The sequence below is a fragment of the Suncus etruscus genome, chromosome 16 (genome assembly GCF_024139225.1).
Source record: "Suncus etruscus isolate mSunEtr1 chromosome 16, mSunEtr1.pri.cur, whole genome shotgun sequence".
Classification (NCBI taxonomy): Eukaryota; Metazoa; Chordata; class Mammalia; order Eulipotyphla; family Soricidae; genus Suncus; species Suncus etruscus.
In genome coordinates, this window is record NC_064863.1 from 54,647,789 (window position 1) to 54,660,719 (window position 12,931).

General features: G+C 30.7%; 1 protein-coding gene across 6 annotated transcripts in view; it reads right to left on the reverse strand.

The window, feature by feature from the left end:
• Positions 1-12,931, reverse strand: part of EPHA5 (EPH receptor A5) — a 320,717-nt gene that overhangs the window by 86,387 nt on the left and 221,399 nt on the right. For all 6 annotated transcript variants that reach the window (XM_049790011.1, XM_049790014.1, XM_049790012.1 and 3 more), the window contains one exon: positions 6-130. In XM_049790011.1, coding sequence (XP_049645968.1) covers positions 6-130 — 125 coding nt within the window. The remainder of the gene's footprint in view (positions 1-5; positions 131-12,931) is intronic.

The window sequence follows — 12,931 nt, forward strand, 5'->3', positions numbered from 1 at the left end:
TTTACCTTTTCAAAATATTTGATTTCATATTCCAGAATGATTCCATTGGGACGTTCTGGCTCTTGCCATGACAAGGAAATGCTATTTTTTGCAATCTTTCCTTTTTTCACATTGGTGACAGGTGAGGGGGCTGCAAAATAAAAAACAGCATAATTAACAGAGTCATGAAATAACAAGTGTGAGTATGTACAATATATTTCAAACGAATTATAACAAAACTTCAAATAAATTTACTTTAGCCTGGAAGCAGTTTCACTTTCTCTCTCTATATTTTTACTATACTTCTATTTTATTAATGTAGCAAATCTAAATATTTTAAAACTTTAAACACTTTAAAATTGTAACCACAGACTCTAAAGACTACTTTTTCTTTATAAAGTACAGAAATGTAGCCAAGCTCAACTTTTTTATATATTAAAGATTTTACTTGATGACCTTATATGTTTTGCATGTTTAAAAATTTTAAGGGATGTGTATAACATTCCATCATGCTAAAAGAGACATAATTATATAATACCACATTTACAAATAATAACAATACTATATTATAATACTAGGTTTCCTTTTTGATTTTGAAATCATATAGATTCTAAAAATAATCCATCCATACAATAATATTCATGTTTTCCTTTAAATGATTAAATAACTCATGGAACTTGTAGATAGTAGCAAATAGAAATATAATTTTCTTTTATATTTTAATTCAACATTTTATTGGCAATTATCATCACTTACTTTATTCAAGGTTATTGTAACCAGTTTGTAACAGATAACTTATTTATAAAAAAAATAAGTAAATAATGCTATTTTAAATATATTTGGTCATTTTAATTCATAATTATATGGCGATTTGATCCAAAACTTGCTTTTATCAATCTGATAAGTCATATATTCTTATTTAATACCAAGAAATGAAGTATTTATGTTTACTATAAAATGTATTAAGTGTTTTGTCCCTATTGTTTAATGTTCTTGTTGTCCTATGTTACAAATGTTTTCTGATACTTTTGAAAGTTTAACAGTTTATAAAGGACAGGAAATTTTACATATAATAATATCTATATATCAATGCATATTTAATAATATAAAATATCAGGCATAGTAAATAGAAATTTTCATTTCTGACTAGCATCAGACACTAGTAAGATTAAAATTTCTGTCTACACTCTATAAACATACATTTATCTTTTAAACTTTTCCTTTCCAGCATAGCTCAGACAGAAAAATCACACAAATCTGCCACGTTCAGTGATTTCTTTCCCACTTTCTGAAAAATGTAATCCAACTGGAGGCACCACTTTGAAGAACAGACAGAAAGAACAAAGCTTGCAACTGTTTGTTGGGTCCAATAGCAGTTTGAGAGGGCAAAGAAGACATGATTGTTTGAATTAGAAGGGATGTCATGTCACTACTAAAAAAATAACAAAAAACAAAAAACTTGCAGTGCCCTTCTCTCATTCAGGATTAAAATCTAAATGCTCATGTACATACAAAGATCAATACCTTTTAGTGTTTTTGATATTTCTAACACCTCCACCTCCTGTTCTTCATAGCCTCTAACCAAACCTCTGTGCTTAGAATACTTCAGATACACTCACATAAAAAGACATTTAATTGGTCTTTTTATTCTTCCTCCCTTTCTCACTTCTTTTCCAACACTCCATTTCTTAGTTGTTTATAAATATATTATATATAACATATTATGTAATATATCATGTATTTAATATAAGTACTTAAATATATGCACATATATGTTTAAAGTGAGGTAACATCATTTGCAATGTTAATATCTTTGATTTTAGAATATAAAGCTACTGTACTACTAATAACATTAATAGGATAACCCAGAAGCTTCCTTTATAAGCTCCTGAAGCTTTCTACTTCTACTGGTATCTTCCAGTGGTCCTCAAACTATGGCCCACGGGCCACATATTGTATTTGTATCTGTTTTGTTTCTTCATTGCAAAATAAGATATATGCAGTGTGCATAAGAATTCATTCATATGGGCCCGGAGAGATAGCACAGAGGTGTTTGCCTTGCAAGCAGCCGATCCAGGACCAAAGGTGGTTGGTTCGAATCCCGGTGTCCCATATGGTCCCCCGTGCCTGCCAGGAGCTATTTCTGAGCAGACAGCCAGGAGTAACCCCTGAGCGCAGCCGGGTGTGACCCAAAACCAAAAAAAAAAAAAAAAAAAAAAAAAAAAAGAATTCATTCATATGTTTTGTTTTTACTATAGTCAGACCCTCCAATGGTCTGAGGGACAGTGAACTGGCCCCCTGTTTAAAAAGTTTGAGGACCTAGACCTTTTCTTTAAGAGCAAAATTTCTGCTCATTGAATATTATTCTTTCCTTTGCTTTGTTTCCTCATATGCTACATCTGAGTAAGGTTATACAGTATATTTTCTTCTCTCTTTGACTTATTTCTTTAAATGGCATTCTCTACCATCCCAGATATACAAAAGCATGACAGAGTCTTTTCTAATAACTGAGTATTTTTTCATTGCATATATTTAATAAAAATATTATTACATATATCTGCATGTATATATTACAAAGTTACCTGGCCAATCATATTTTTCTAGATAATTGGACTTTCTGTCGATAATGATTTTGCAAATAGTGTAACAGTGATTATATATATTTGTTTATATTTATCATCTTTAATTCATATTTTGTCTTATTGGAGTAGATATTCAGAAGGGGAAACAATAGAAAACACTAATCCAACCACATCAAAAGACAGAGAAAGATCTGAACAGATATTTTCTTATGAAGATGGACAATAGGCATGTGAAAAGTATTCATTATCACTGATTAACGGAGAAATGCAAATCAAAACCACAAGGATATATAACCTCACTCCAGTGAGAATAGCCTACATCAAAATGGCTGGGAACAGTGTTTGGAAGATTGTGGTAAAGAAAAAGAAAGCACAATGCACTATTGTTAGGTCATACTATATGGAAAATAGTATGGCATTTTAAAAAAGAATAAAGAAAGAAAATCAGATCTATCCTACAAGCCCTATTAGCTTTCAGAGGTTCTTTCCTATGGATTCTCACTGAGTCTGCTGTTTGTCCCTCAACCCCTCTCAACTCACCATCTTCTGTGTTTTTTTTTTTTTGGGGGGGGGTGAGGAAGGCACACTCAGTGACACTCAGGGGTTACTCCTAGCTATGCACTCAGAAATCACTCCTGGCTTGGGAAATCATATGGAACGCCGGGGAATCGAACCATCATCCGTCCTGGGTTAGGGCGTGGAAGGCAAATGACCTACTATTTACGCCACTGCTCCGGTCCCTCACCATCTTCTGTTATTTTGTTTGTTCTTGCTTGTTTGTTCTTGCTCAGGGGCTACTACTGGCTCTTCCCTCAGGAAAATACTCTTGTCCATAATTAAAGGACCATGTGCGATGCTAGAAATCAAACCAGGGTTGCCCATGTTCAAGGCAAGCATCCTACTATACTTGCTCTTTTTCCAATGCTATAGTTATTTTTTCCATATGATCAAAAAATTGGCTATTTGGAAAGAGAAAAAAAGTAATACACACAGAAACCTGTTTCAAAACTTAATGTATAATATCATTTTAATCACATAGTTTTATGATATTACTGAGTATATAATATTCAATCAAGTATTCATTGAAATATTTCCATCTCTATACTTGTTTGTAATAATAAAGGATGTAAATTGCATTATAATTAATTTTAAAGTTTTAGTTTCTTTATTTTACCTTTACAGAAAAACATAGTTGGCTTACAGGTCAATTATTATATTTTAGAATAACTGCAAAGTTTCTATTGATTGCACTATATTGAGTAAAATACATTGTCATAAATAGCATTGTGCACAGATTATGCAGAAAATATGAAAACTAGTAAACTCTGGACTTTGGAGTTTATAAATATGATTTATAGTAAGATAGTAAAATAAAAATGTATAAAGAAAAATAACAAAATAAAGGAACACAGTTTTTATATTTTGTTTGGTTGTGAATATATCTTTCTAAATTATCCTTGAAATGTAAATTATTTTATTAATAACTATATCTATTGCATTATATATTTGGATAAATATTTTCAAGATATATATAATTTCATGTTACAAACATACATATTTCTTTTAGAAAGCCATCAATTTTCAAAGTAAACTAATATTACTTCCACCTCCAATTCATAAATTATTTAGCAGTATGCTCCTTAAAGACAAGGATTAATTTGATTTAGTTCGTTGATATATCTTAGCACTAGGAACGACTTGAAACGTAGAAATTTTAAAATCAGTTGTTGATCAGATGCATAATTGAATGAATCAAAAATATGTACATCTTAATGCATTATTCAAAGTTAAATTTGTCTCATCTTAAATGCATATTATTAGTTAGGGATTTGTTCTTTATTTTAGGCTTAATCAATTCTATAATAAACAATCAACATTTTAATCATGTATCAAATAAATATGAGCACAGACATAACAAATCTGAAGTGAAATACTTTATTTACATGTATCCATTAAAGTGAAATATGAATTGCACTGCTTTCAAAAACTGCTTGATTTAGTAACTGCAATTCTTTTCCAAATTTGGAGTCGTCAGAGGCAAAAATATACAGTTAAAAATTAAATTATAAGTTAAATGTGAGAAAGAAAACTGATGATTAACTAAAAATATTACAGAAATTATTTTCTCTGTGATTACACCATGTCTACATCATTTGGTAAAGATGACCCAAAGGTGAATACTGACACTTGTCACATAATGATGAGATGAATCAGAATCATCTATGGGTTTTAAGAAAAATAAGTCATTTTTGTAACAATCCTCAGAGACAATGAGAGAAGGGCTGGAACACCAGCTCACTCCATGAAGCTCACCACAGAGTGGTGAGTGCAGCTATAGAAATAACTACACAGAGAACTACCATAATCAAGTGAATGAAAGAGGGAACTGGAAAGCCTGTCTGGAGTACAGGTGGGGATGGGGTGGGATGAAGGGAGATTTGAAACATTGGTGGTGGGAATGTTGCACTGGTGAAGGGGTATTCTTTACATGACTAAAACCTAATCACAATCATTTATGTAATCAAGATGTTCAAATAAAGAAGAAAAAAATTAAAAAATGTGAATGGTAGTACTCATAATTTCACAAAGTATTTCTCACAATGTATTATGTATATATTGTATAATAACATATACATTTGAGTAAATATATCCAAATTTATCACCAGGAAAACACATGATTTACCTTTATTCATCTCCTTTACAGATAATCTCATTCAATGTTAATAGGTCATATGTCAAAGAGACAGTACAACTGGTAAGGTACTTCCCTTGCATATGACTCTAATGCTCACGAGAGCCCCTAAACAATTAGAAGGGCCAGTCCTGAATGCAATTAGGTATGACCCCAAACCCAAACAAAACAAAATAAAAATAAGTCAACTCTTCTAAAGTAATCCTAAGATAATACGAGAAAATGACAAAATAAATTATTAAATGTTGTTGCATGATATTAATAAGAATAGCAAAGCTCTAGTGTGAGGACAACAAATAAAATTAATAAATTTGAATAAAGATATTTACATAGAATATGAGTTTTCTCTTTTGCTAGTATGGAAATACTTTAAATTGATTTACTATTGTGGTTTTTGGCATCATATAATAAAAATGCTGGTGATTCTTTACTTTAGTAGCAATTTCAAGTATTTCCAACTATATAGGTGACATAGAATATAAACAGTACTGCAAAGTCATGTAGCGATGACCAAAAGACTCAAAAAATGTGCTCATGATTTATTATAATTATGGAAACTTAAGACAATGAGCTATCAATTCACATCTATGAGAATGGCTTTTAAAATATATGAAACAAGTGTTTGAGAAAGTGCTGAAGGGAACTAATGTACACTTGATGAAATGTAAATTGTGTATCCTCTATGGAAAACAGTACAGATTTCTTGAAAAAAATTAAACTAAAAATGATATAGTGATTATCTCTACACTGGGTATTGCTCCTCAGAAAACACCAATAATCTGAAGATATATAGGTGATATTTATTGCATCATTATTTATAAAAGCCAAGAGTTAGAGACAAGCTAATTTCCATAAGTGGATGACAGCATAAAGAATGTGTTCTACATAAAAAATGGACTTAGCTATTTAAAAAATATGAAGTCCTAAAATTGGGTGACCCTAGCAGATATTAAATTTTGTAAATTGTGAAATGGCAAAGACAAACACCATAGTTCACTTCGTATGTGAGAAGTAGCAAAAACTACATTAAAACAAATGTAACTGACAGAATAGTTTAAGACTTATAAAAATAATTTATAATGTAAATATTTTATATTATAAGATTAACTAGGGGCTATTAAAAGGTAAGTAATAAGGGGATTAATCAATTGGGTTAAGGGGTTCATTTGTATGGTGGAAGGTTAAATTGTATTTTCAATGAGTAACTCACCATGTATGTTAAATTTTATGATGCACACCGAAATTTACAGAACATTAAATGTAACTGCTCTTCAATAAACAATTACTTTTGCAACAAATAAAATAAATTAATCATAAATGACAGTTGGGGAAAAAAGCCATGATAAGTAAACTAAATAGTTAAGAAAGTATATGAAAATGTTTTTCTATTTTCTATTGCAGAAGAAATTATTACCCAAATACTGCTATCATTCAGAACACTAAAAACAGAGTATTTTTAATAGAGTACTTAAAAATATTTTAAGAAAAGTAATACTAGAATAGGTTTAAAATAAAAAAGAATTTATCAAAATATTAATTTATGAAAACTTGATATTTATAGAAAAATTACAGGGTTACTATATTCCACACATATATTGTTCACCAACTGGTGATATTTTATTACTGTACTATATATTTATACATAAGCCACACTATGAAACAAATATTAATATATGATTGTTACCTATAGCTATACCTATACCTATAGCTATGATCATTACCTAGCTCATGTTTTAAGAATATTCCCATATTTTAATGTAATATTAGTTTTTATGTCCTTGAATTCCATCTATCATACCATATATCTTTTTGTCATGTCTCTTTGGGTTCATCTTGTTTATAACTTCTCAGACTATATTGATTTTATGAATGTGAGAGAGTTTAGGCACATTGTTCAGGTAATTTTCAGGTTATCTATCAGGGTTGATCTGACATTTTTAACATGATTAGACAGAGTTCTTAGATTTTTAGAGGGTTACTACAAAGTAAAATATTAAGTTCCATAATTACATGACATATATATATGCTAATAAGTTTACTATAATTATATTAAATTTGTTTTAGATATTTTCACTATGAAAATTATTTATTCCTGTTTTCCATACTGTTTTCTTTGGAGGAACTCACACTATCAAGTGTAGCCCATGTTTAGGAAACTAAGCTTTATTTCTTTGAGATGTAGAGTACCTATGCAAAAATATCTTCTCCCACAGGAGATAGTTAATTAATAATTCTTAATAGTATGTACACATGAATTTATTTTGGGGCCACATCTGCTGTACTCGGGGATCACTCTTGGATCTATACTCGGGAATCACATGGGATGCTGGGGATTGAACTTGGGTCTGAGTATGCAAGGCAAACATTGTAACTACTGTTCTATCTCTTTGGTCCTGCACACATGATATTTTATATACATTTATATGCATCTACTTATAATACTTTTGTCGTTGTTGCCATATTTTCAGGGCTTCTTTTACGATTTTCTGAGCCATCAGTGCCAAATTAGCAGTTCTATGGGGTCATTCAGAACTAGAAACAAACCAAGAACATTTCCTGAGATTCAAATTCTAACAGAGAGAAAAATAAATATATATATAATAAATGACAGTCTTTCTTAAAGTATAAACTTATTCGAAATTGTTGTAATAAAAGATATATTGGAATATATATTCACTAACTGTAATAATAAAATATATTAAACATATCTTATATTATAAATGTGTTAGCATATAAACTACATATTATTATCATGTATCATTTAATCCTACCGAAATAAGAATAGAATATTTTTACCACAGAATATTATTAAAACACCTGGATGCCTTAGTCACTTTTAAAGAAAACAATTTAGAGGTTTCTTTTTCTAATAAAAATTCAATCCAGTCACTCAGACAAAACATTCAATCACTCTATCTTTAAAGCCTGCAACTGGATGTTTGCTCTATGATCTCACTAAAGTTTAAAAAAGATCATTCGACAATAATATGGCTTAAAATGTCAGTAGTTCTTTAGAGATGAGGCCCTTTCTAATAAAAAGAGTCTACAACTAAAATCCCCCCTTAAATATAGGTATTTTTTCTTAAAAAAAAAAAACACCTGAAGATCAAAAGTGATTAAAATGAACTGTTTTCAGTATATTTAAAATTGTGAAATGTCTAGAGTGAGGGAGTGTTATAAGCAGGTAGATAAGAGAATTCTGATCATGAGTTTCCGGAAAGTAATAAAATATAAAACAAAGTTGCCTAATCTTGAAATTACCCAAAAAGCTTTGGAACAAGTGCTTTTGAGATACAAATCTGGAGCTTTTTGGAGATAGAAAAACTGAGACACCACACAGATAAGGGTAGAGCCTTCAGAAAAGAAGAGGCTAAAGGAGAATATAAAGGTAATTTAAAAAAGAAAAAAGAAAGAAAGAAAGAAAAGAAAGAACCAATAGACCCAGATTAGCTTTTCTATATGCAAACAACTCCAGGCCAAGGCAGTATGAAGAAATTTTATATAGTCTTCTCCCAAAAGCCATTTTCTGCTTTTTTCATTTGGGAGAAGTTTGTGTTCTTTCCTGAATAGGAACATCTCTTCTTTTTCTCTCATAGTTCTCTAACTTTTTAATAAAAATGATTATATCACACAAAAGCAAAACATTGAACCATAAAGAAGAAAGATAATCTATATTTGTTTTTTGATTTTATCATTGGGGCAATTCTTTACAATATTTGCAAGATTCAAAAGTTTGTTTCAAAACATAATAAATATCACTGGTAACTGCTGATTGATCTGATTAAAAGTATTAAAGCATACTTTCAAATATAATTTTAAGGTCATACAATGTTAATAAGAGTGTATAATAAAAAATAAAAATACAGAAAGCGATCACTACCATTTGTAGCCACAATTTTCAAATTACCCATCAAATTTCAAAAGATAATATAAATCTTAACTGTGCAAAACTGTAGCATGCAGAGAGCAAAATAAATACTAAATAAAGGATTATAGAAGGAACTCTATTTGTTATGGATCATTTTGTTTTGTTTTGTTTTGCAGGGCCCACACCCAATGACACACAGGGATTATTCCTGGCTCTGCACTCAGAAATCGCTCCTGGGTTGGGGGATCATATGGGACTCTGGGGGATCCAACCGTGGTCCATCCTAGGTCAGCTGCATGCAAGACAAATACCCTACCGCTGCACCATCGCTCCGGCCATGTGCTATGTATTATTTTATAATAGGAATTTTTTAAGACAATGTAGTTTAAATGTCAACAATTAAAAATTGTTTTTACTTTTGTGCCATGCCCCACATTGATCAGGGCTTATTACTGGTTCTGTGCTCAGGGCTCACTCCTGATTGGCTCAAGTGACTATGTGGAGCTACAATAATCAAACCTATTACTGAAGAAGTAATCTCTGGCCTCATGTTTAGTCTTAATAACTATAGTGCTACTTTTATATCATATTGAGTTTAATAACGTTTACAGTATGTTTCAAATAAAATAAAATAACATACAGGAAATACTGTGGTATGATCACACTTTATTCGACATATTATTCAGTCATATTTTATTAAAGGAGATACGATTTCATACATAATTTCTAAATAAAATTTTTATTTAAACATCGTGATTCCAAACATAATTGTAGTTGAGTTTCAGTCATAAAAAGAACATCCCCTCTTCACCAGTGCAACATTGCACTACCAATACCCAATCTCCCTCCTCCCCCATCCCCTGCCTATATTCGAGACAGGCATTCTACTTCTCTCACTCACTGACATTGTTATGATAGTTCTGGACTCCAGGTACTGAATGCCAGTGAGGTCTTCTATGCCTTGCTGAAAGAAGTGATCCTCAGTTCTCTTGGGCCCAAAACTTCATGTGGGCAATTACTGATTTTCCAAGTCACCTGTAGCCAGTTCAGATACTACAGTAGGTCTCTTGGGTTTTCCAAGGCCTCCAAGCAAAACATCCAGACAGAATCTCGATGGCCCTATGACATTGGCTGCTCAGTCTTGCCTTTCACTCCAGCCTCGAGATAACATTGTTTCCTTATAAATTCCATATGACTTTGGTGCCTTGTTACTTGTGAAGAAACTATTCTGTTGTTTTTGATGCAGAAAAAAAGTCACGGGGTTTATGTAAAAATATCTGATTCAAAAGAAGTCAACTCTGTATCTTGTGTTGGGACAGTTTATAATGTAGATCCCAGCTACTTTACAAAATTTTTCCTGTCACCTGATGTGTTCAGACATTGCTGTGCAGTTTTGAGAAAGTTGGGTAAAAGTAGTGGGAATATAATTCTCTAATATTATTGTTTTTACTTTCCAAAGAGGGAATAATTTATCCAATTTGCTCTAGTAACACAATTAAAAAAGCAATAGTAATGATAATAACAATAATAATAAAAGATTACTTATGTTTCCATTTCATAACCTAACTACTACACTTTTACTCAATTATTTTAGTCTTCTAAAAGTAATGTTTTTATTTTTGTTCTTTTAAATAATAACTTTATTTAAGCAAACACGTTTTAGATGTGCAAACACCACTCTCTTAATAAAGAGCAGAGAAACAGAAAGCATGTTACTGTGTAAGACCTCCCTATATAAACTTCAGTACTGATAAAGGCTAAAATTTTATTTGGTCACAAATACCCCAGAATGAATCACAATATTCAACACTACACAGTCTTCAACACTGTGCAGATAATGACTGATCTTCAATTACTGCTCTATAGGTGAGACGAACCATGGATTTTAACTATTTCCCTATATGCTCTGTATAAATAATTTCTCTTAGCCACTAAAATACACATTTAAACTCATTGACATATTAACATACAGATACCCACAAATACCTTCTCAGTAATACACATTTTAAGACATATTTCCCAAATTGACTAGCTGAGTAATAAATAAGAACTTGCAAGGAATTGTAATAGAAAATCCAGCATCTGAACTATGAAATAACACAGTAAAGAGAATTCATAAAATATCTCTCCTTCATTTGTCCCAGCGTATTCATTTTCTCCAAAAGCCAAACCACAATTCACTTTTAAGGTCTGTTAATGCACAACGATAGGAATAGACATTGAGATCTTCTTTACCTTTTAACCCTTTTAACTTTCTCTTTCTTCTCACTATTACTGATAAAATAACATGCCCAAGTCTGATGGCTTATGCTATCACTATAAGTGACTTCACATGATATGGTTAGTACTCAGAAACTTAAAATTTTATTTTATTTTATTTTAATTATTTTTTGGGGGGGCCACTCCTGGTTACATGCTCAGAAATTGCTCCTGGCTTGGGAATCATATGGGACGCCGGGTTCGAACGGAGGTCCTTCCTGGATCAGCTGCATGAAAAGCAAATGTCCTATGGCAGCGCTATTGCTCTGGCCCCTAAAAGTTGGAATTTAAAACTAAGTTATTTAAGAGAAATATTAGGTATCACAGATATAAAAAGTAAGATTCTTGCTCTGAGAAAGAAATGCTGTCTCCCAGACTATGTAGCTCTTCAGCACAATGTAACCACACTTGTCTTTATATTCTCAGTTCCCAGAAAAACAAGCATGATGAGTGTCCAATAAAGAAAAAAATCCTCAATAAATAATAAATGAAACTAAAATTAATAAAAATTAATATCCTCAAAAATTAAAAATAATAAGTACATATATTTTCATTAAACTCTTAAAGAAATTTTTGTTTTAGAAATCTATGGATAAAACTAATAAATGCTGTTTTATTTGCATGAAAGCTTCCTTGTAAAAGCCCAAGTAATTTATCAATAAAATTACCTTCAAAACATTATGTAACAGTTTCTATTCTATTTTATAATAAGAGAGATATTAGACAAACAATTGTGAAAATAAGAAGGAATTGAGACAGGTGAAAACTCTGGTGTATTAGAGTAAATATAGTTTTAACATTCTTTTCAAAGACATTGTTAAAGGTAATTCACTGTTAAATCATGTTTATAAAAGCAAAAAATACCAGAAGTATAAATGTAAAATGAGTCAGAACTTGTGGGGCAACAAAATTGTTAAAAGTATAGGAAGCACATTATATTTAATTCTTTGAGTAGCATGTAAATTAATAGAAACAAAAGTCATATTACTTCTACCCTAGTTAGACTCATCTTAATAGACCTAGAATGCTTAGTTATTTTTGTTTCAATTAAATTTATCTCCTTTCTTTATATATTTACCAAGAGCTCATTAGTTGCAATTTATGAATGTCATTGTTTTATTTATCTATAGAAAATTATATCTTTCCTTTTGAAAAAGTAGGTAATAAATTAGTATATATTCATAATTTCATGATAAATGTGTATTTCACACATACAATTATAATATATAATTATATAAATATAATGCATAAAAATTCATATTAAAATTTATTTAGTGTCTGCTCAAAGTACTAATAGTTTATACTTAAGTTTGTATTTAAAACCAGGTTTATTTCCTGTAAAGGCATGTTACGTGCTGCTTCTTGGGAGAATGGTAGTCTGTTTGTCTTTCTTGCAGTGCTATGAATAAAATACAAGGCTTCACAAATGTGAAGCATGTACTTAACCTTTAAATTGCATCCCCAGTCTCTCACCTGCTGCTTCTATGTATAATTATATGCATATATGTGCTATTAATTAAAATTAATCTAAATAAAATAAATCTAAAGATA